This window comes from Capra hircus, chromosome 8, assembly GCF_001704415.2.
Source record: "Capra hircus breed San Clemente chromosome 8, ASM170441v1, whole genome shotgun sequence".
In the NCBI taxonomy this organism is placed as follows: Eukaryota; Metazoa; Chordata; class Mammalia; order Artiodactyla; family Bovidae; genus Capra; species Capra hircus.
Window position 1 is genome coordinate 25340599 of NC_030815.1, and position 25600 is coordinate 25366198.

Sequence of the window (25600 nt, forward strand, 5' to 3'; positions counted from 1 at the left end):
TTTCTCAACTAGAACTTGGAAATTATAGGTACATCCTTTCTCTTTAGAATAGTGTCTTCTTCATCTTTTCAAACTTATCTGTCCCACATTCTAGCACAAACTTATCTTTCCATTCAATATGGCCTCGTTGACTCTCCTTGTCATTAGTTTTGAGCAGTGTTCATTTTCTTCCTCCTCCTGCTGATTCTTTCAAATTCTCCCCATCTCTAAAGAACAAGTTCTAGTTCAACCTTCTGTATTTCCACAGTCCACAAGAATCCCTTCTTTTCTTGACGTTACAGACGTGTTTTACCTTGTACTGTGAAGTCCTTTCACTCTACCACATCTCATCCCTTCAGTTAGATTGTAAACAGATACCTCAAAAGTTGTGGTACATATACACATTGGAATATTATTCAGCCATGAAAACGAACGCATTTGACTCAGTTCTACTGAGGTGGATGAACCTAGAACCTATTATACAGAATGAAGTAGGTCAGAAAGTGAAAGAAAACTATCATATATGAACGCATATATATGAAATCTAGAAAGATGATACTGATAAACCTATCTGCAGGGCAGCAACGGAGAGGCAGACATAAAGAATAGACTTGTGGACACAGGGTGACATGGAGAGGATGGGACGAATGGAGAGAGCAGCATCCAAACACACACATTAGCATATGTAAAATTAGACAGCCGGCGGAAATGTACTGTATGACGTAGGGAGCTCTAATCTGGTGTTCTGTGGCAACCTAGAGGGGTATGATGGGATGGGAAATGGGAGGGAGGTTCAAGAGGAAGGGGATGTACATATACCTATGGCTGATTCATGTTGATATATGGTAGAAAACAACACAATACCATAAAGCAATCATCCTCCAATTAAAAAAAATACTTCAAGGACTCCTTTTTATAGTTTTCACTTCAGTATTCAGTGTAGTGCTGACATGCTAAATAAATGGGGATTCCCAGCTGGTAAAGAATCTGCCTGGCAATGCAGGAGATGCAAGAGACCTGGGTTTGATCCCTGGTCGAGAAGATTGCCTGGAGTAGGAAATGGCAACCCACTCTAGTATTCTTGCCTAGAAAATTCAACGGACAGAAGAGCCTGGCATGCTACAGTCCATGGGTTCACAAAGAGTCTAACAGGACTGAGCATGCACACACAATGAATGGGTACTTAATAGACACGTTTGTGCTGTGTTGAGTCGCTCAGCCATGTCTGACTCTTTGCAACCCCGTGGACTGTAGCCTGCCAGGCTCCTCTGTCCATGGGGATTCTCCAGGCAAGAATACTGGAGTGGGTTGCCATGCCCTCCTCCAGGGGATCTTCCCAACCCAGGGATCGAACCCAGGGCTCCCTCATGGCAGGTGGATTCTTTACTATCTGAGCCACCAGGGAAGCCAAAACACTTGTTTAGTGGCCTTCCAAGCAGTGGAGCTGAAAATGATAATTTTGACAATATAGCACAGTGGATAAGAGCACAGACTCCAAAGCCACAGGGACTGGGCCCCAGCCTCCAGCTGTCCCACTCAGTATCTCTGTAACCTAGCACAAGTAATTTACTTCTGAGTGGCAAAATTTTCTCACACACAGAATGATACTGCACCAACTGAGGGGTGTTGTGAATATTCTATGTTGAGTTCAGGTATTTCAAAAACACAGAAAAGTACGTGCAAGTAGTAAATACTAGGGAAGTGCAGGTTATTATTAATCTTTAGTGGTTGTTTTTGATATCACCAAGAAAATAAAATCTGACAGACTCTATTTTCCTGGGCTCCAAAATCACTGAGGATAGTGACCACAACCACAAAATTAAAAGACGCTTGTCCCTTGGAATGAAAGCTATGACAAACCTAGTGTACTAAAAGGCAGACACATCACTTTGCTGACAGAGATCCAAATAGTCAAAGCTATGGTTTTTCTAGCAGTCATACGGATGTCAGAATGGGACCATAAAGAAGGCTAAGTGCCAAGCAATTGACGTTTTTGCATTGTGGTGCTAGAGAAGCATCTTGAGAGTCCCTTGGACAGCAAGAAGATAAAACCAGGCAATCCTAAAGGAAATCAACCCTAACTATTCATTAGGAAATTGACTATCTGATGTGAAGTGCTGACTCATTGGAAAAGACCCTGATGCTGGGAAAGATTGAAGGCCAAAGGAGAAGGGAGTGACAGGGGATGAGACAGACGAGGTAGCGTCACTGACTCAGTAGACATGAATCTGAGCAAACTCCAGAGGACAGCAGAAGACAGAGGCGCTTGATGTGCTACAGTCCATGAAGTCACAGAGTCAGACGCAACTAAGCGACTGAACACCAACACTACCGTTGCCATCATCATTCACTCTTCCTAGCTGAACCTATGTAATCTGGATGTTGTGACGAGCTGCCTTGATGTGGGTAAATGACTGAGAAATGAACAGTTTTCAAGAAAAAAACACATAAATCAGGGCCACAGGGGAAGAGGTGAGGGGTATGCTGTGTGGGAGAGCAGGGCATGGGCCACAGTGGGTGTATCTTGGTGGAAGCCCTGCGGGTGGGAAAGACAAGCACAGGACTGAGGCCACGTGGCACACTGGGTTGGCAACAGCCTCAGTTCTATTCTTGACTCAGGAATCTCGGAATAAAGACAACTAGTCATTTCCATAACTGTTTTAACACTATTAACCAGATACTGATATTTTAGAACCCTTTTAAAAATGCCAGAATTCTGCAATTGCAAAAAAAAAAAAAAAAAGAGTAAAAGAATTGGGAAAAAGTGAGCTTAGAAGCAGTTAAAGAATATTGTGCAAAGAATATCAGCTCACAACCCCAAGGAGAAGGTGTCGAGGTTTTTGCCTTACCCTGAAATGCAGACTTTTTTCTGCTTAGGAATTCCTAAGATTAGGATAATCAAATCTACCACAAAGGGAGAGTGGGAGCAGGTATTTGGAAGACAAGTGTACAAGCTTCATACAATTTCATTCATGTTACTGGTCTGACATTATCATATTAATTTAGAGATGAAACAAAAGCTTTGAGAAGTAACTTGCTCAGTTGGTGCAGAGAATTGGGAATGGGGAATGACCTTTGACCTTAAAAAAAACGGACTCTATTCAAACATCCACTGGGGCCTAGTAAGAAGGCATGTGGTTTGGCTTTATTTTTGGTTGAGTGTAATATATGCCAATGTTTCTCAGGGACATAGACAATCACTAATAAGAATATTCTGGATTTTAAATAGCTGGAAGGCATGCGGTTTGGCCTCATTTTTGTCGGGGGGTAATTTGTGCCAAGGTTTGTCGTTACTCAGGGAAATGGACAATTGCTAACAAGAATTTTCTAGATTTTAACTAGCTTGAATCTGGAGGACAGAAAGAATATTGTGAGACGACATCTTCTGCAAGAATGTTGTTTTGAAACCAAAAATTATAGTAGCCCAGACACTTGCAAGGGAGAGTTTTATTTTGTACAGACATTTTGGGGAACAGAATTGAGGTTCATGAAGAGTTTTGTATCACCATCTGGCAAAGGCAACTTTTTTTTTTTTAACCTTGGCTGCTTCTAATTGCCAACTAAAAGTTACTTAACTTAATGCTGGAAGCTACATGACTGCTCCAGGTGGAAGTATAGAAAATATTTTTGGAATGGGAAAGGTCAACTGACCACACATTCTTAACTCTGTCCTAATACTTTCTGCCAAACCCTTCAGCTTCCTTCTCTTCAGAAATTCATAAAGTCTTCAATTTGCTAATATGAGTAGTTCTATCTTCCTGCCAGGTAATTCATTTCAAACTGCAGACCTCTGCATGAAACGACTGACTGGATTTCCTATTTACCTTGAATTGAGATCATCAAACTGTAGCCAGCTGTCACCTGCTTTTGTAAATAAAGTTTTATTGGCCCTCAGCCACAGCAGATTAAGAATCTATGGCTGCTTTTATGCTCCACTGGCAGAACTGAATAGTTAAGACAGATGGGATAGCCTGCAAAGCTAAAATGTTTGCTGTTTGGCCCTTTGCAAGAAAAGTTTGCTGACCCCAACCTAGAACACGGAAGCACTTTCACTTCTGGTTTGTTTTGGTGTCTTCCTCATTTATACTAAAATGTTAACCACTTTTTCAAAAATGCTGTTTGCTAGGACCACTTTTCTAGGAAGAATGAATTAACTGTTAGGGGGATCTTTTGAGACTCTCCAGCTTTTCAGAGAGTGGACAGTGACTGGTTGTCACTAATTGTCTTGTGTCCTCTAATGTTCTCTGATTCATGCCGGTCACTTCTGTGACCTTGCACTGATCTTCTTCTTCTTTTTTTTTTTTTTTTTGGCTAAGCTTTATCTATTTACTGAGATGGCTCTTTTTTCTGACTTGCTTTTCTTTTACTTTTCAACTGGGAAAAACATTTGTCATCTCCATTTCCTTTGGTTCTATAAAGAAAACAAGCCAAGCCAAATTTAAACTGGTTTCTTCTTCCCTCACTATCTGCCCAGCCTCCAGTTTTTATATTATCTACAAACTTAGAAACTGCATTTCATGTGCTTATGACTTTTACATATAGCATTATTCACAAGTGTGGTTCTGAAATTGACCCCGGAGGCATTTTCCATCTGATTCTCTCTTCCATTCGAAGAAGTTTCCATCTGTGGATACTCTATGTTGCCCGAGCTAAAGCCTTCCAAATACTCCTTAATTCATCTTCTATTCAACACCACTTTGGAACACTGTCCAGAGCTTTCTGGGAAGTATAAACATTTAGAGCATACATATTTCTCTATCCTACCAGATCAAAAACATCAGAAAAAACTGTCCGTAGAGTATAAGCACACTCTCCTGTTGTCTGGATATAGGCTGACAATTCTCCATCACACTGTGTTTTCCTAGACACCTTTCTAGTGCTAGTCTTCCAACAACCGCCCAGGGGTTCCTCAAAATAAGAGTAATGCCCCTGATTTTGTGACATCCTGGAAGACGGTGTGTGGTACACTGGCCTCACCTCTAAGGAACAATGATTATACTATTAAATGTGTATCCACTGTGTGCCAGGCATACTACAGATAGTATTTCTCTTCTTTACTTCTTCACTTTTCTGCAGGGTGGTTATGATCATTTTAACTAATGAGAAAACAAGGGTTCAGAGCTGTTAAGACTCCTGTGGTTATTAAGTGGCAGAAATAAGATGCTATGATTCTAGCCTTCCTGTTCGCTACCATTGTGGGCTGTCCTCAGGGTTAACTGCTGTACCATTAGCTTGCTCCTCCTGACCAAAGGGATGGGTGGAGTGAGGTGGGTGCATCCAGGACCACAACAGAAAGAAAGCAGGGACTGGCTTAGGGATCAAAAGGCAGAAACTCTTTGGCATTAGCCTGTTTCCTAGGGCTCCATATAGACGGAATGGCACCTGTGAGCTGTTTCTCCATCCCTAAGAAGGAGAGGAGAAGGGGACAACAGAGGATGAGATGGCTGGATGGCATCACCGACTCGATGGACATGAGTTTGAGCAGGCTCCAGGAGTTGGTGATGGACAGGGAAGCCTCGCACACTGCAGTCCATGGTGTCGCAAAGAGTTGGACATGACCGAGCGACTGAACTGAAGAAGAAATAATATTTTCTCCTAAGTCTCTAGTTTCATATTTGTCTTTGTGTTCATTTGCATTCCTCTGAAAAGTCACATGACCTTTAGGAAAGTCTTGTTTAAATGCTTTAAGATGTCTATCAGCTGAGCTATGAGGAGTATGTGACTATAGGCTCACTCTTAGACCAAAGGTGTTGGGTAGGAAGTGGGGGCTTCCTTGCCAGTGTGGGACTATCAGCAGTATGTAGATCTTTCTCAGAGGAAAAGATTGATCCTCATGCAGCCTCCCTTCCCAGTTTGGTAACCCAGCTCCCTGTGGAAATTTGGGAGAATCTGAACATCCTTATAGGTATTGTTTCTGGAGTAGGATTCAGATGGAGGAATACCGGACATATATTTGTCCATAATGACATGAGCCTCCTGGTATTAGCTGTGGGGTGGAGTTACAAGATTTTTCAGCCAGCATGCCTCATCTCCAAATGCAAATTCAGCTTTTGCCTGAATCTCAACTCAAAATGTGGTGCAGAATAGAAAGGCCCAGGTGGTGTTCAGCATTTATCAGAATGACTGAAAAGCAAGAAACGGTTCAGCTTCATCTCGTTTGTGGTCGAGGTATCTAAACACATACATGCACCGGCTGTCAGTGCTGTAAACATACATGATTATAGATACAAACAGAGATGTGACGACAACAGTGTTTACTGAGTGCCTATTATGTGCCGAGCACTGTGTACATTTACAGCTGGGTGTGTATATGCAAAGGGGGAGAGACTGAGAGAAGAAAAGTCTTTCCCTGAAACAGACATGCCACAATAAAAACAAAAGCCTCACAAATTGCAAGCCAGCTGGCTAGAGGATAGAATGCTGGATTATGCTAAGTTCAGCTGACCCCACTGGCTTCTTTCTAAAACAGGCCCATGTATTCAGTTCAGTTCAGTTCAGTCGCTCAGTCATGTCCGACTCTTTGCGACCCCATGAATCGCAGCACGCCAGGCCTCCCTGTTCATCACCATCTCCTGGAGTTCACTCAGACTCATGTCCATCGAGTCCGTAATGCCATCCAGCCATCTCATCCTTGGTCGTCCCCTTCTTCTCCTGCCCCCAATCCCTCCCAGCACCCAAGGTTAAAATCAATACAAAGAAACAAGATCCCTGGGGCCAGACTGAATCTAACAATCTCTGTGCTTCAATTTTAATATTTGTAAAACTGGAATAGTAACCTGAAAGGGTTATTCGACGAATAAAGGGCAGGGGTGCGGGGGGTGGGGGTTCCCTGGCAGCTTAGTGGTAAGGAATCCACCTGCCAATGCAAGAGATGTGGGTTCAATCCCTAGGTCGGGAAGATCCCCTGGAGAAGGAAATGGTTATCCACTCCAGTATTCTTGCCTGGGTGATCCCATGGACAGAGGATCCTGGGGGGGCTATAGTCTATAGGGTTGCAAAGAGTTAGACACAACTTAGCAACTAAACAACAATAAAATAAATGGACATCTATAAAGCACTGAGAACATCTTGTAGCTCAAAGCAAGTGCTCATAACTGTTAGCAATGATGCCCATGATGAGCAGGATTTCTCCATTGTCCTGGATGCGATGGGCAACTAAGGCACCACAAGATATTGACTCTCTGCTCTTACTCACTTGTAGTGGCTGGAAGTGCCTAGGCAAACTCATAAACAGAAAGTAACTGGGTACTGTGGAAGGGCAGAGCTCAGTGGGGTGAAGTGAGGGGTCTGGTAAGAAATGAAGCAAGAAAGGTAGGCAGACTTTAGATGATAAAGGACACTGTATATCATGCTAGGGCATTTGGAAATCATCCTCAAATGCTGGCAGGCCAAGGGAAAAATTTTAAGCCTGGGAGCATCACGGATGACTTTGCTAGAAAGATGCTCTGGCAGTAGCAGGTCAATGGTCTAGGGCAGAAGTGAGAATCCGTTTACTATAAAGGGACATCTATGGGGTCGCACAGAGTCAGTCACGACTGAAGTGACTTAGCAGCAGCAAATACTTTAGGCTTTCAGGGCCACCTATGGTCTCTGTTGTATATTCCACTTTTTATTTGTCTTTAATAATCCTTTAAAAATACAAAAGCCATTCCTTTCATAACCCTTTAAGCTACCTGGGTTCAAACCCCAGCTCCACCACTTATTAAGTGAGGGATCTTAAGCAAGTTAATTAAACAGCTCTGGGCTCAATTTCAACGACTCTTTTAATAATCCTTTAAAAGCCATTCTTAATAAGCCCTTTAGAAAATGTAAAGCCACTGGCTGGAATTTTCCAATCCCTGGTCTTGAGAAGGCAAATATAGAGTTAGGAGGCTGCAGCCATCATTGAGAGCTGACACGTGAGCCAAGGACAGGCAGTGAGAACGGAGACCAGTGGAGAGTGAAAGCGCCACTGAAGAACTAGAACAGTCTAGAAATACAGGCAGGCCTCATTTTATTGCACTTCACTTTCTTGTGCTTCAGAGATACTATTTTTTTTTTTAATAAATTGAAGGTTTGTGGCAACTCTGCATGGAACAAGCCTATTGGTGCTATTTTTCCTTGTTTGTTTTCTTTTTCTTAGTATCCGATGGCTTCTATTGAACATTTAAAAAACTTTTTGTGTTGTTTTGGGGTATACAATGGAAGTAACAAATAGATTCAAGGGACTAGATCTGTAGACAGAGGGCCTGAAGAACTAGGGATGGAGGTTTGTAACACTGTACAGGAGGCAATGACCAAAACATTCTGAAGAGAAAGAAATGCAAGAAGGCAAAATGGTGGTCTGGGGAGGCCTTACAAATAGCTGAGAAAAGAAGAGAAACAAAAGGGAAAGGAGTAAGGGAAAGACATACACAACTGAATGCAGAGCTGCAAAGACCAGCAAGGAGAGATAAGGAAGCCTTCTTAAGTGAACAATGCAAAGAAATAGAGGAAAAAATAGAATGGGAAAGACTAGACATCTTTTCAAGAAAATGAGAGACACCAGGGAACATTTCATGCAAAGATGAGCACAATAAAGGACAGAAATAGCAAGGACCTAACAGAAGCAGAAGAGATTAAGACGAGGTGGCAAGAATACAAAGAACTATACAAAAAAGATCTTCATGAACCAGATAACCACGATGGAGTGGTCATTCCCCTAGAGTCAGACATCCTGTTGTATAAAGTCAAGTGGGCCTTAGGAAGCATTACTATGAACAAACCAAGGGGAGGTGATGGAGTTCCAGCTGAGCTATTTCAAATCCTAAAAGATGATGCTGTGAAAGTGCTGTACTCAACAGGCCATCAAATTTGTAATACTCAGCAGTGGCTATAGGACTGGAAGAGGTAAGCATTCATTCCAATACCAAAGAAAGGGCGATGTTCAAACTACCATACAATTGCCCTCATTTCACACGCTAGCAAGACAATGCTCAAAATCCTTCAAGCTAGGCTTCAACAGTATGTGAATTGAGAACTTCCAGATGTATAAGCTGGATTTAGAAAAAGCAGAGGAACCAGAGATCAAACTGTCAACATCCAGAGGCATGGGATGGGGTGGGAGATGGGAGCGAGGTTCAAAAGGGAGGGGATATATGTATACTTATGGCTGATTCATATTGAGGTTTAACAGAAAACAGCAAAATTCTGTAAAGTAATTATCCTTCAATTAAAAAATAAATTAATTTTAAAAATTGCCAACATCCACTGGATCACCAGAAAAACAACTGCTTCTACTTCATTGACTACACAAAAGCCTTTGACTGTGTGGATCACAACAAACTATGGAAAATTCTTAAAGTGATGGGAGTACCAGAGTACCTTACCTACCTCCTGAGAAACCTGTATGCAGGTCAAGAAGTGACAGTTAGAACCGGACATGGAACAACAGACCGGTTCAAAATAGGGAAAGGAGTATGTCAAGCTTATATATTGTCACCCTGCTTATTGAACTTATATGCAGAGTACATCATGTGAAATGCCAGGGTGGATGAATCATAAGCTAGAATCAAGACTGTCATGAGAAATATCAATTACCTCAGATATGCAGATAACACCACCCTAATGGCAGAAAGTGAAGAGGAACTAAAAAGCCTCTTGATGAATGTAAAGGAAGAGAGTGAAAAGTCTGGCTTAAAGCTCAACATTCAAAAAATGAAGACCATGGCATCCAGTGCTATCACTTCATGGCAAATAGATGGGGAAACAATGGAAACAGGGGCAGATTTTATTTTAGGGGCACCAAAATCACTGCAGACAGTGACTATATCCATGAAATTAAAAGATACTTGCTCCTTGGAAGAAAGGCTATGACAAACCTAGACAACGTATTACAAAGCAGAGACAGTACTTTGCCAACAAAGATCAGTACAGTCAAAGAATGGATGCTTTTGAACTTTCTGAAGACTTTGATGCTTTTTGAAGACTCTTGAGAGTTCCCTGGACAGCAAGGAGATCAAACCAGTCAACCCTAAAGGAAATCAACCCTGAATATTCATTGGAAGGACTGATGCTGAAGCTGCAACACACTGGCCATCTGATATAAAGAGTCGCCTCACTGGAAAAGACTCTAATGCTGGGCAAGAATGAGGGCAGGAGGAGACGGGGATGACAGAGGAGGAGATAGTTGGATGACATCACTGACTTAGTGAACGTAAGTTTGAACAAACTCCAGGAGACAGTGAAGGACAGGGAAGACTGGTGTGTTGCAGTCCATGGAGTTTCAGAGTCAGACACAACTTGGTACTGGACAACAATAGATTAAGAATGTTGTTATAGTTTCAGGTGAACAGCAAAGAGACTCAGCCAGACATATAGGTGTATCCATTCTCTACCAAACTCCCCTCATATCCAGGCTGTATTGGTACTATTTTTCTAATAGCATTTGCTCACTTCACATCTCTGTGTCATATTTTGGTAGTTCTCACAATATTTCAAAGTTTTTAATTATTATGATATTTGTTATGGTGATCTGTGATCTTTGATGTTACTACTGTGACTCTGTGAGGGCTCAGATGATGGCAAGAAAATATTTTTAGATTAACGAATATAGATTGGCTTTTATGACATAATGCTATTGCACTCTACAGTGTAAACATAACTTTTATATATTCTGGGAAACAAAAAATTACTGATTAGCTTTATCGTGATACTGGCTTTACTGTGATCCGGAGCTGAACCTGCACCGTCTCTGAGGCATGCCTGTATTCTGGCTTGGAAAGCTGGATGGCTGCAGGTATTCTTCACTGAGATAAAGGCTGAGGAGCTCAGTTTTAGAGATATTGTGCCTCTGTGTCCAGTCACGTCAGTCTGTGTCCGACTTTGTGTGACCCCAGGGGCTGTGGCCCGCCAGGCTCCTCTGTCCATGGGAGTCTCCAGGCAAGAACACTGGAGTGGGGTGCCATGCTCTCCTCCAGGGGATCTTCCCATCCCTGGGATCAAATCCACATCCTGCATTGGCAGGTAGGTTCTTTTCCACTAGCACCACCTGGGAAGCCCTTAGAGATACTGAGTTGACCTTTTGTGGAGTATCTGGGTTAAGATGTCTGCTGCTGCTACTGCTGCTGCTGCTGCTGCTGCTAAGTCACTTCAGTCGTGTCTGACTCTGTGTGATCCCATAGATGACAGCCTACCAGGCTCCCCTGTCCCTGGGACTCTCCAGGCAAGAACACTGGAGTGGGTTGCCATTTCCTTCTCCTAGCAGACAATTTTACATCTGAATCAGAAGAAACATGTACTCTGCGCTAGATACAGGAGAACCAGCATACAGAGGCGTCCTGGAGCCACGGGATCACTAGTGTATAAAGAGTGAGAATCCTAAGTGGGTAGCTAACAGGCGAGTAGAGAAGGAAGGATCCCAAAGATGCTGAGATAGAATAACCAGAGAAGTAGGAAGCAAGCCAAGTGTGTGTGGTTTCTAAAGCAGTAAGAGAGAGTTTTTAGAAAGAAGGTTTCAGCCTGTGTAGAATGTTGTTGAGAGCTCAGATTAGATAAGGCATGTTTCGTGAGAGAACTTTCTTCTTTTTGAACAAACGAGAAATAAGCTTTTTGTGGGGGAGGAGGCTTTACACAGGAGTGTATGTTCTGTGTTACATGTGGCTTCAGAATACAAGGTGGGCAAATAGAAGAGAACTCCATCATGAACGGAGTGGAAATATCAGGTAAGGATTTTAAAAACGCATAATTAACAACCTTGGTGGGGGACCTAAGATAGCCTTCTATATGTGAAATATTTCCAGGTTATAAATTAGCTACTTGAGAGTGATAATATTAATGTTTTCAAACCACTGGAGTGTAGTATTCTCTAGTAGCCCTCCAGTATATCTCAGTTTCTGGAGAGCAGGGACATTTCCTTACTTATGATCTCATTCTCTGGCATCTATCACTACCAAATGGCCGAGAGAGATACTTGGGGAGTTGAAGGGACAACCGCAAAGGGCCCCCTGATAGCTCCCCAGCTTCTGCTCATGCTTGTCTATAATCTACTCACCGCAAAGTAGCCAGTGTGGGTCAATAAAAATGGAAATCATATCATTTACTTTCCTGATTCATAGCCTCTAAAATCTCCCTGTGGTGCTCAGATCAAAACCCCAACTTCTCATCCAGGTCTCTGGTTGTCCCCATGGCATCCCATATCACCTCTACCTTCAGCCTGCCACACTCCAGCCAAATGACCTTCTTTTTGAGTTCTTTCAACACAATAAACTCATCTTCCCTTTGGGAGTTTTGCATGGCTTCTCCCTTGCTCAGGAAGGTTCTTCCTTCTGATGTTCTATTACTAGACCCTGGTTATCATTCAGCTCTCAGCTTTCAGGTCACCTCTTCAGAGTAACTCACCTACTGAGGTCACCAGATCATTCTTTCTCAAAGCCCTGTTTCACTTCCTGCCCAGCACTCATCACCAGCTGATATTTTTCTTGTGTCCTTTTCTGTGTTTACAGTCTTGCTTCACACTCATTCATTAATTCTCTCACTATTTAGTACCTGTTTAGTGCCAGATACTCTTTCCAGCACTGGGGACACAGCAGTAAAGAAAATTCCTCCCATTATGGACAGGAAATCAACACATCCATATGCAATATGTCAGAGGATGATAAAATTCTGTGAGTAAAATCGAGTTAAAGGGTCAGAGAATGATAAGGAGTGCTCTTCTAGACAGAATGAGCAGGGAAGATCTTTCCGACGTGTGCCATTTGAGCAGATACCTAAATGCACATGAAGTACAAGAGAACACAGATTTGCATTCCATTCACCACAAGATTCTCAGCAAGTAGGTGCGTCTCTGGTACATGACAGATAGATTAATACTTCTGAGATAAAGAAATATGCCTTCCTTTTACTTAGCATTTACACCCTGCATTTACTTCTCTGGTTTCCAAACTAGACTTTGAGTTACCTTTACAAGGAATGAGCCTCTTTTTCCTCCATCCCTCATATCTAACATGGGGTCTGGTTCAGAGTAAGCAAGGGAACGTATGTGAAATAAAGGAAGAAGTAGGAATCAGGAAGAACCAGGATGTTTTAATACACTGAGGGACATCCTGTAAACGATTGCTTAAGAAGTTGACATGTGCTTCTAAGAATGAGGTGAATTTCTTTTACCTAGTAAGTTATACACCTGATGAAATGCAGTAGTATCTGAATTGTTAGTGATTCTTTCTGAAAGCCAGCTTTTTTTTAAGTCAAGCTTTGGCATATTTAAAAGCCAAGACATAACAGACTTCAGTCACTTTCTTGGTGGCTCAGGCTATTCGGAGTGTGCTTGAATATATCTGCAAAGTCCTTCAGACCAATAGCCGGCTGAAGTTTGTAGACTCTTTCAGAAAGATGGATTTGGGTACTAAGCAAAAACAGACTAACTGAACTATAACACCGAGCATTTCAGCACTTCTCTGTTTAAAAATAAATGAGCATTTCTGAACCGCTATCAGACACAGGAATGATGACAAGCAATGAAATCCAACACAAAAGAGGTCACCAACAGCCACAGCAGAGCGGTCCCAGTGGCAGTTCTGTGCCTCCTGTGTGTTCTGTACAGATGCAACCATTTTATTTTCTCAAACAGCACTTGGAAAACTGCATAAAACCCTAAGCTCCAGCCATATTTCTTACTGGCTAGCTAAGCAAAATGGAAAAATTATGATGTCAAGGATCAGAAACGGAAATCTCTTATTTTTCCCTACTGCATGCCATTAACTTGCATTAAAAAGTTCTGTTAAGGCTAGATCTGGAAAAAATATCTTGATAGTGGCAAAAACTGTAATACTGTTTGCTCATGACCCCCATGTGGTTTTTTTCCTTCTTTTTAATGTGGACCATTTTTTTAAAAGTCTTTATTGAATTTGTTACAACGTTGCTTCTGTTTTATGCTTTGTTTTGTTGGCCACAAGGCTTGTGGGAGCTTAGCTCCCCAACCAGGGATTGAACCCACACACCCTGCACTGGAAAGAGACGTCTTAACCAGTGGAAGCACATTCCTTAAGCACAGGTAAATCCCTGTGCTTTCCTTCTTAATGTTATCCCCTGTTCCCACCAATGTCCTGGTGGCTCATGACCCAGAGTTTGCTCTCTTCTGTCCTAGGCCTACAACTTTTCATCTTTAGCAGCTGGCTGCCATGTTTCTTTCTTTAGCAAGATTCTGTTGACTCTTCTTCATCGTAAAGCCATTAGACTCCTAATGCCCATTAAGGTAAAAATTAGAAGGCAAAAGTAGTATTTTAAGAATTATTGATGTCCTTGAGATTATTAGACCAAAAAATTATTCATTGATCAAAGAAATACTTGGAAAACACTGCATGCTATACATGTTGGAAGGTGTATAGGAGTTGAAAATGGAAAAACCAAAGTAATTTCCCTTGAGGGTTAGTTAAATACATTCAAGACCAGTAATCAGTGGTTTAAAAAGGTGATATCAACCTCTACATACTATTCTGGAATGTCTCCTAGACATGTTGTTGAATAGAAATTAACTCAAATTTGTAAACATAACATTGCATTAAAAGAACACAAATCTTATGTGCCTATGTGACATATATAATACAGTAAAATATATAAAAATTCCAAATGGGTATATCCTGAATTATTAAGACTGACAGCCTCTGGGGAATAGAATTAGGGGCATGAAAGATATCTGCATGTTTACTTTATAGATTCAGGTATTATTTGAATTGTTTTATAGCCTTTTCATTAATTTTATTAAAAAAGAAAAAATCAAATACTATATTAAAAAATAGAAGTAAAGTCCAGCAGTAAATACATACGTTTAACTTTAAGTGAGCATATTCCAAACTCATGTGATCAATGAACCTCTGTCTGTGAACCACTCACAAAATAACTTGTAGGACAAATTTCGAAGTAACATGCTCAAGGCTCTCCCCACTCTCTATCAACATAAGGGTTTTAACCTTCTGTGACCTTCTATCAAGGAATGAAGAGGGTCGATCAGAGATGATTTGCTACAACCTCCCTCCATTTTTAAATGAAGGGACTAAGGTCATGGAAAGCAAAGGGCCTTGGCAAGACCAGCCCAAAGGCCTCAGTCCTAATTCCTCCCACATTTTTTCTGCAATCACCAGTGACCAAGATGAGGCATGATCCTTGGATTTCATAAACTCCAGCACTCAAGGAAGTTGTTGGGACCCCTGAGTAAGCCGTGGCCTCAATATTCTCCATGCAGTTCCAGGCTGAACAGAATCCTGATCATCCCCTTCCCCATCTCAGTGGCCTGTGTCATTGTACACCCTTTAGGAGGAAGTAGTCACTATTCACGGAGAAGGCAATGGCACCCCACTCCAGGACTCTTGCCTGGAAAATCCCATGGATGGAGGAGCCTGGTGGGCTGCAGTCCATGGGGTCGCAAAGAGTCGGACACGACTGAGCGACTTCACCTTCACTTTTCACTTTCATGCCTTGGAGAAGGAAATGGCAACTCACTCCAGTGTTCTTCCCTGGAGAATCCCAGGGACGGGGGAGCCTGGTGGGCTGCCGTCTATGGGGTCGCACAGAGTTGGACACGACTGAAGCGACTTAGCAGCAGTAGCCGCAGTCACTATTCAAAGGAAGGGACCCTGGGAAAGGCTAGGAGGAAACAGCAGGGGTCTTGAGGAAACTTGGTATCCTGAGTCAAATATAGGAGATGCATGAAAGCATGAACTTAGTCACTCAAAACAGCATGAGCTTGTGTTGGGCAGAACTGGGTTTGACTTGATTCTCTTGATTCTGCCATTTACTAGCTATTTAACAGGGGTCAGCTTCCTTAACTACTGTGAACCTTGGTTTCCTCATCTCTGAAATAAGGCTATCAGCTCGTATGTTACAGCTGGCAGTGGACATTAAGAGATGATGGCTATGGAAGTTGCTGGCATGGGGATATAGTGACTAGAGTTAGTCAAGAAATGTTAATTCCCGTCTTTCCCTCATACAGCTACCTGCTACTCTCTTTGATCTCAGTAACACCAGTTCTGGGCAACAGGCCCAGAAGATATGAATAAAATAGGAACTGACCGGCTGATGGTAGGCATTGCACGATTTGGGCACAATAGGTGTGACAGGCGCAATGAGAGAGGCAGTTTCAGTGCACCTCTCGCCTGAGCACCACGGTACAACTTTCAATCAGCACCTGTCCTTCTGAGGGTCTGATGCTGGAGCTGCCCCCTGAGACCCAACGACCTCAATGTGATTTACTGCAACTTTAGCCTAACCCACAAACTCCTTACAAAGATTTCTGGAAAGAACTGCAGGGATCATAGCAGAGAAGAAGATCAAGGAAAGTCTACCTGGGGAGGATCAAGAAGCAAACAAGAGGTTACCATTATAGGCTCTCAAAGCAAACTGTCTGCATTCTATCCTTGTCTCCAATGCTTCTGTGTGAGTCTAACATCTGTGCCTTAGCTTTTTTAATTACTGATGTTGTAACAATAATGGTACTTATCTCATAAGGCTTTGTTTTTTTCTGAAGATTAAGCAAGATAATACCTTTAAAGCATTGAGCAGAGTGTCACAGAAAAAATGCTTAGTATTGTTATTAAAGCTGTTTGATCTGTAAGGGCTCAGGTTGAGAAGCAATATTGTCAACATTTCAAAAACACACAAGGTGTAGGCAGGATGGTCAAAGTTATGTTTGTTCATCAAGTTTCGGAAGAGCAGACAGACCTATTTTTTGGAATCCAATAAACTTGATATTGAATCCTTAATCAGGCCTTTTCTAAATTGTGACCTTGAGTGAGCTGCTGAACCTCAATTTCTTATGTGAAACTGGAAGATAATGTCAATCTAGTGGCTTGACTGTCAGAAGAACAAATGTAGTGACATATAAATAAACCTGGCACACTGCCTGACATAATATATCCTGCTTTCCTTCCTTACTCATAAGCAGGCCAGTGAAGAGGATTAACTGAACAATAGCATTTAAAAGGACATTTAATGAAAAGAGCATGCTTCATGAACTCAGTGAAGATAATAAGTTAAAACGAAGACTCTGAAGCACAGACCTTAGAGTTCCTCTCTCATCCACAGACTATGATTCTTCCATTGGCTGCCTTTCTTATTTCTGTCACATGTCTTGGCTCTGCCACCTAATAAATGTGATCTTTAGTAAGTTGCTAGGCTTGGTTTTCTCTTCTGTAAAGTGTGGATAAAAATGATACTACCTCTTAGGGCTGCTGTTAGAATTCATGAGATACAGCACACAGAGCATTTACACCTGCCTGGAAGACAGTTGCTACTCAGTCAATGCCAGCTCTATTTGTTGTCAGGGCTGGACAGGGCTGTTTATACAGATTACAGAGGAGGTAGGCAGGAAGTTAAGGCATGGTTTTGGCACACAGGTAAGTACTAAAAAAATACTGTTATTACCTCTTCTATCACTATTGATGCTACATTATGAATGGTCATGGCCCAAGGAACCCGCAAATGCATGCTGTCATCCCAGTAAAGGCACATCAAAGCAGAGACACCGAGAAATACTAGGATAATTAATCACAGATCCAACCAGGAATAAAAGCTTTCTGGAACAAACAGCCTTGTCCAGCGCAGACAGAGGATGGGCTCACCCACAGGGAGCAGCAGGTGCTGGCTGCACTCTGTCCCCAGCCCTCGGGGACCACACATACACAGGCAGTATCCTGGTGTACAAGCTTTTCAGCAGTTCATCTCACAAAAACAGTAATGTAATAATGCCTTGGGCTGGAATGATAGCTTCCTGCCAAAGGCTCAGAGCTATCTGGAGAGAATCTCATTAATTTCAGCGATCCTATGGGGATTGAGGGTTGTAGGTATTCTTACTAGTATCTTACGAAGATGAGAGCATACAGTCTAGAGAAATTAAATACTTTGTCTTTGCTTAAACAGTCCATCAGTACTGAGAAAGCTTGAAACCCAGGATGAGAGCAGTCCCTGAGGCCCAATACTCTAAGCTCTATCCTTGCAAACACCTTGAAGGAAGAATGAACAGGGTGCCTCCTGCAAAAGGTGACCCCTTCCCCCCAGCTCTTCCCAGAGGAGGTAACTGCAAAACTCACCTGTCGCTGAACTGAACCTCTTCTCCATTTTTGGCCCAGCTGATGGTGGGCCTCGGGTTGCCGATGGCCTCACAGTGCAGAAGCACGCTCAGTGTCCCGCTGGCCAGGGCCACTGTCTGCCCGAGGTGGGTGACCACCTCGGAGGCAGAGAGCTGCTGGGCAGCGGAGATCTTGCGCACGATGACAGGCTTGCGGTGCGGCCGGCGGGAGCCGCCCCCGCCCTCCCCAGTGGACAAGATCCGGGAGAAGCTGCTGAAGCCAGACACGTGCTTATGGGGAGGGATGGCCACCGGGGGGCCTCTCCGCTCTGACGGCTTGAGGAGCGCGTCCTGATGCTCCAAGTGGCTGCGGAAGATCTCCTGGGCCAGCTGGGCCACCAGATGCTTGCTGTAGACATCGCGGAGCTCCTGGGGTTGCTGCGAGAGGTTCCGGAGGATGTCGTCCAAGCGCTGCTGCTCTGTCACCATGGTGAAGGGCAGACGCAGAAGGGCCTGCTCGGCGTTCTGGTCCTCCTCTGAAGACGCGTTCCTTTCCGTGGAGTCCTGCAGCTCCCACGACGCCAGCAGCTCTCCCGGCCAGCCCCCCTGCTCCAGCAGCCGCGAGACCAGGTCGTCATAGCGGCCCCCGGTGTCGGCGGGGAGGCCCCGCTTCTCGGCCTTGCTGCCGTTGGAAAAGATGCCGTTCTGGTGTTTGTGCGTCTGCAGGGCCTCCTTGGGGCTGGCTTTCCTCACCGCGAGGGCCTCCTCATCGATCCTCAGGCTCAAGGGCCTGGCCACCAACTTCCGGTTACCTCCGATGAGCTTAATCACAAACTGCTCCCGGGCTGGTCCGGCCGAGCAGGTGTAGATTCCCGCATCAGAGGGCTTGAGGCGGTGGATCTTTAGGTACCCAAAGGGGGCCACAGTGACGTGGGCAGAGCTGATGAGGTGCTGGCCGTCCTTCTCCCAGGTGATGAGGGGCTTGCGGAAGCGCCGCGTGGGACAGCGCAGCACCACCGCGGTCTTGGGGAGCAAGTAGGCGAAGCCCCCCACCACGAAGTGCAGCTTCCTCTGCCGGCGCGTCTGGATATAGACCTTCCTTGCTGCAGCGATGTGAGGACTATGCTTTGTGGATGGCCGCCCGGGCCCTGGAATGAAAGCAACAAAAGCAGATGGAGAAAGAGAAATGGAGAGTGGAGAAAGGGTAGAGTGAGGAGCAGCGACAAGAGAGAGCGGAAAAGGTGAGGGTGGAAAGAAGAAAGAGAGATGGGGGACCAAAGAAAGAAGAGGGAAAGCGCTTTAGAGTTTGCTTTGGCCAGGGCCTTCATTTCCTGCCTTGTTTCACCGGGGGAGCTAGCTACCAACTGTGGACCATCAAGCTGCTCCCACAATCAAGCACAGAAGAGCTAAGGTGGTGCAGCTGGGCCACCTGCTATCACTCTCTGGGGAATTTCTAACCCTAGAAACGGAGAGGAAGGGTTCTAGATGGAGGGTGACTCCAGGAGAAAGACAGTTCCTCTCTTTAAAAGGACTTTTTTAAAAAAGAAATATTACTCAGCTATTAAAAAGAACACGTTTGAATCAGTTCTAACGAAATGGATGAAACTGGAGCCTATTATACAGTGAAGTAAGTCAGAAAGAAAAACACCAATACAGTATATATATGGAATGCATGTATTTGGAATTTAGGAAGATGGTAACAATGACCCTATATGTGAGACAGCAAAAGAGACACAGATATAAAGAACAGACTTTTAGACTCTATGGGAGAAGACAAGGGTGGGATGATTTGAGAGAATAGCATTGAAACATGTATATTACCATATGTGAAATAGATTGCTAGCCCAAGTTTGATGCATGAAAATGCATTCAAAGCCGGTGCACTGGGACCCTGAGGGATGGGATGGTGAGGGAAGTGGGACGTGGGAGGCGGGTTCAGGATGCAGGACACACGTACACCCATGGCTGATTCATGTCAATGTATGGGAAAACCCACTACAATATTGTAAAGTAATTAGCCTCCAATTAAAATAAATAATTAAAAAAATTTTTTTAAAGAAAAAATCAGAATCATAAAAAGAGGCAGAGGACAAAGAGAAGGAGAATGTCTCCCTTTTGGGTCCTACAGAGCACCACGCCCCCCATAGGCATGGAGAGAAGACCTCAGAAGTGTTATACCTCTAGGCGTTACTAGTAAACAGAACACACTGTTTAGTTTAAAATCTTGGAGTGGGTCACATTAGACTTCATTAGTAATATACTGACTCCAACTTCCAGATCTCCATATACCAGCAAGTGCACTTTGCTCTACCTCCTGCAAACTGGTTTTCCCCCAGTGGAGAAGAGCCTTCTGCCCGGCCACGCGTAATTAAGATTCCTTTTCCATCTCTAGCTGAGATCACCAGCCTGAGGCCCTTAGAGGGATTTACTGCTTGACTATCCCCACTGCTCTTGGGCTCAGGGAAAGCTACTGCTCTTGCTCTCTCCCCGTCCCAGAGCACTGACGTACTCACTTGCACAGGTGGCCAGCATACAGGGCCTGATGGATGAAGAGAATGGCAGGGGTGGGCACAGGGAGGAATTGACAATTGATGAGACACCGGTTTTCAGCACCTTCCGGCAAACAGCACTTCGTGTCTGGGTGCCCTCCCCGCAGCTCGTGGAACACTGGTGGGGGAAGAAAGGCCAAATGCATGTAAATGCGGAGAACTGGAGGCTAATGGGTTTTATATGGACTCTCAAGCTCACCAAAATATGAGAAAAATTGCTTGGAAAAGCAATAGCAACTGAGAAAGAGAAATTAATTATGTTACCATATGAAAAGACACATCCATATTGTAGCCACACTCTTTTCTGGTCTCAGGTCTCCTGTGGACATTTCACCTATTTTTACTTCTATGGTCTGGGCTTTAGAGTCACAGTTATAGAGTCCACTGTTCAGATTCCAGCTCAGTACTGCATGCCACTAGTGGGCAAGTCACTTAAACTCTGAGTCTGTTTTCACTTCTTACAACTTACTTGGCAAGGCTGGGAATTCAATGATAATATATTTTAAAACTTCACACACAGAAATGACATTCAACTAATGCTAATTCCTTTCTCTTTCCTTAACAAATTAATTATAATATTTTAATGTCAAGTACCAGAAAATTCTTATGCATCTACTTTGTTTGAGGTGGAATGCTAAATGCTATGGGACGAAGATGTGTAAGACGATTCCTAACATCAAAGGGGTGTTATCAAATAATGAGAAGAAATCCAGATGCATTATTAAAATGAAATGGCATATTAGGGAACATGAAAATCAAACCCACAATGAAATAGCACTCTCTATTCACTAGAATTTTCATAATCAAAATGACAATAATTATCATAAGTGAGAATGTGGAAAAATTAGAGCCTTCCTGTAATGCTGCTGGGAATGTAAAATATAGCCCTTTTAGAAAAAGTTTGATGGTTTCTTAAAAAGTTAAGAAACATATATTTACTGTGTGTGTGTTAGTCGCTCTGCTGCTGCTGCTGCTAAGTCGCTTCAGGCGTGTCCGACTCTGTGCGACCCCAGAGACGGCAGCCCACCAGGCTCCTCTGTCGCTGGGATTCTCCAGGGAAGAACACTGGAGTGGGTTGCCATTTCCTTCTCCAATGCATGAAAGTGAAAAGTGAAAGTGAAGTCGCTCAGTTGTGTCCAACTCTTCGCGACCCCATGCAGCCCACCAGGCTCCTCCGTCCATGGGATTTTCCAGGCTGGAGTACTGGAGTGGGGTGCCTTGCCTTCTCCAGTGTTAGTTGCTCAGTCATGTTCAACTCCTTGCAACCCCATGGACTGTAGCCCACCAGACTCATCTGTCCATGGACTTCTTTGGGAAAGAATACTGGTATGGGGAGCCATTCCCTTCTCTAGTGGATCTTCCAACCCAGGGAACAAACCTGGGTCTCCTGCATTGCAGGCAGATTCTTTATCATCTGATCATGCCCAGCAGTTTCACTCCTAGGTATCTTACCTGAGAGAAATGAAAACATACATCCACATAAAGACTTGTATGCTAAGGTTCATAGCAACATTATCCTTAAGAGGCAAAAATGGAAACAACTCAAACATGCATCAACTGGTGAATGGATAAGTGAAATGTATGTCTATACTAATAGAATATGTTACTCCACCATAAAAAGGAATGTTTTGATAATGTGCTATGACATGGATAAACACTGAAGACATTATGCTAAGTTGAATTTAAAGAATATAAATTATACCTCAATAAAGTTGTTGAAAGAAATAGCAATAAAAGAACTTAGTAAAAATATAAGATTGTAAGTGAAGTACTGATATCATAAAATGAATGCTAACAATTGGTGAATGCTCAAGTTATACCAGTGATTTCCTGGCCTAGTCTGGAAGATGGTTGGAGTCTGGATGGGTTTAGAGAACCAGGAGTAAGCATGGCAGGCAGGAACTATCCAGAATCAAGGTGGAAGAGTTCAGTGCTCAAGGCCAAGGTAGGCTTGGGGACAGAGCTGAACCAGTTTGACTGAACAGAGGGGCCAAGTGGAGAGTGTCAGGAGCTTAACAGGTAGTTTGGGGCCAGATGTTGGAGACTTTTAATTTTCAGACGGAAGGTTTGGAATTGGTCCATAAGGCAATAAGGAGCCATTTAAGGGAGGAGTGAAATGATGAAGGAGGTGTTTTGAGAAGGTTAATCTGGCAACAGTGTCTGGGAGGGATAGGAGTAGGAGATGGATGGGAGGCAAGGATGTCAGTTAAGCAGGCTGCCACAGTAGTCCAGGCTTGAGATGATAAAGGCCTGAACTAGGTCATGGCAGCATGCCACGTTGACTTGAAAAATGACAGTAGAAACCAAAAAATAGTATCTTAGGTTTCCAAGTTTCATATGCTAGCCCATGGAAATGAACTATTCCATGCAATGCACTGAGATCCACCACCCTAAAAGACATTTAAGATGCAAAAAATGGAGATGAGAATCAAGCCCATTGCTTTTGTTCCCTCAAGAGGGTGGATTCCAGATTCCACCCACCCCTTATTTTATTGTAAATGACAGCACCAAATCCAGGACTCAGGTGGAATAGGGGTAGAGAGCCTGGAAAATTTAAAAGCCTGGTCATTTGAGTGTTGCCAAGTACAGAAATGGAAAAATGGACCATGTGTTAGAAGATCCGTTTATGATTCTGGTCAAATCTAGTTTTTTCTCTAGGTTCAATTTCCACATTTCTGAAACAGGGAAGCTACACTCAAGCAGGGATTTTCAAAGTGTGTTCTTTAGCTATGTTGAGGATGTGATTTAGGGGCTTCTCAGCTGATATATAGACCCAACCATCTGGGGATCTGTGGCCCCTACCCACATTTCCACCAAATAACTCTGATTTGTTCTGTTTTAGATTTCTGACTTCATTGAAACATTTCAATGGAAAAAAAGGGTTTTGTGGCTTTAATTTTTTGAAGAACCACTAGACTATAGGATCTCCTAAGTTCCTTCTAGCTCTAAAATTGACTGCTCTGACTTTAATTTCTTTTCTGTTTGGGGGAGGAAGGAATTTCCATAAAAATATGACTTAAAATATGGAATAGCCAACTCTTTCAAGAGATGCAAGTGTTTCTTTTAAAGAAAAGAAGGTCTTTTGAGAGACCTTTTCTCAGAATAGAATCTGAAAGTAATTTTATTTGAAGTGTTTAAAACTTTGGCTTAATTCTGTCTCTAAGGGATTCTGTGCAGTAACCGTGAGATTAAGCCCAGATAGCTGAGGATGAAAAACACCCATAGATCATCCAGGTCTTCCTTTCTCCAAAGGGAGTCATGTGGGGGGTGTGGAATGCAAGTCTTACCCCAGCCAGAGGGCCAAAGGAAGGGTTGTGGGGATAACAGGGCCAACTGAAGCCTTTGTGAACACCCCCAGGAGCACTTTGGTATGGCACCAGTTTGAGTTTATCCCCAGTGAATACGGGTTAAAGTCCCACCACTCCTAGCCCCATCTCAATGTTTGGAATTTCCATTCATCAACCCAGATAATGCAGAACCTAGTAACATTCCTTGGATAAGGGCTAACTATTCCTAGTTCTCAAAATGTAACTTCTGCCTCCTAGGAAGACCAGCAGAGCCTGGGGGAGGTCTTAACCATAATCCTGGGTCCAGCCAGTCAAGTTAAGAGCTTTCTTTTATTTCCTCTCCTTTTCCTGACAATGAGGAGGGACAGAAGAAAATCACAACCATGATAAGGGTTAACTTTTACTAGGCACAGAGTACTTTATATGCATTGTTTTTAATAACAATGCATTGATAACCATGTTAGTGGACATAACTATCATTGCCAATATTCAGTTGAGCAAACTAAAGCCTAGAAGGGTCAAGTAACTAGCCCAAGGTTACACAGCCAGTAAATAGTCAGGATTCGAACCTAAGTTTGCCTGTCTTTGAGTCTGAATTCTCAAGTACACATGATACTGCTCTACAGATCTCCTTTAATTACTGGCACCTTAGGCATCTGGTCCCATCACTTCATGGGAAGTAGACGGGGAAACAGTGGAAGCAATGTCAGACTTCACTTTTTTGGGCTCCAAAATCACTGCAGATGGTGACTGCAGCCATGAAATTAAAAGACACTTACTCCTTGGAAGGAAACTTATGACCAACCTAGATAGCATATTCAAAAGCAGAGACATTACTTTGCCAACAAAGGTCTGTCTAGTCAAGGCAATGGTTTTTCCAGTGGTCATGTATGGATGTGAGAGTTGGACTGTGAAGAAAGCTGAGCACTGAAGCATTGATGCTTTTGAACTGTGGTGTTGGAGAAGACTCTTGAGAGTCCCTTGGACTGCAAGGAGATCCAACTAGTCCATTCTGAAGGAGATCAGTCCTGGGTGTTCATTGAAAGGACTGATGCTAAAGCTGAAACTCCAATACTTTGGCCACCTCATGCAAAGAGTTGACTCATTGGAAAAGACTTTGATGCTGGGAGGGATTGGGGGCGGGAGGAGAAAGGGACGACAGAGGATGAGATAACCCGAACCCCAAATCAACATTTCACAGAAAAATTGTCACTTACATGTTTACACATGCACATACACATACACTCAAGCCACACATTGAATCTTTCACCTTCTGAAACAAAAGTACTTCTAAAAGATGATAAAAATTGTTCCCCCATCTGTTCTGAGACATTTGCGGGGAGCTACCATCAGAAGGTCAAATTTTACTGCCAAACTGCAAAACCTATGGTGACACAGGTTAAGTCTCAACTGCAGTGTACTCAGCAGGGTCGTCTGATGGACCTCTGCATGGGCTGATAAAACACAGGGCGAGAATTCTCAGAACAGGCTGAATGACTTGGCATATTCATTTTCAGAGGCAGCTGCTTTCCCCTCTGGGCAGCAAGGACCTCTGTGATGGATTTCAAGCAGCAGCAGCGGCTCTGTCCTATGAGCTGGATGGTCTACAAAGGAGGCAGAGAGGCCAATCCAGAGGCTTCTAGGCAAGAAACAGAAGGGTCTTGAATCTGGTTTGGACCCTGAGATTTTCCCTTCAGGCCTCATAATTCTGTTCTTGGCTGAAACTACTTGCAGGGCGAGAATTTTGGTGGGGGTGGTTTTTATGGAAG

At 43.4% G+C, this 25600-nt stretch overlaps 1 protein-coding gene across 2 annotated transcripts in view; it reads right to left on the reverse strand.

The window, feature by feature from the left end:
• The window catches only part of ADAMTSL1 (ADAMTS like 1), a 1105223-nt gene that overhangs the window by 137169 nt on the left and 942454 nt on the right, over positions 1-25600 (reverse strand). For both annotated transcript variants that reach the window (XM_018051922.1, XM_005683638.3), the window contains 2 exons: positions 20509-20662; positions 18018-19143 (listed from right to left, as the gene is read on the reverse strand). In XM_018051922.1, coding sequence (XP_017907411.1) covers positions 18018-19143; positions 20509-20662 — 1280 coding nt within the window. The remainder of the gene's footprint in view (positions 1-18017; positions 19144-20508; positions 20663-25600) is intronic.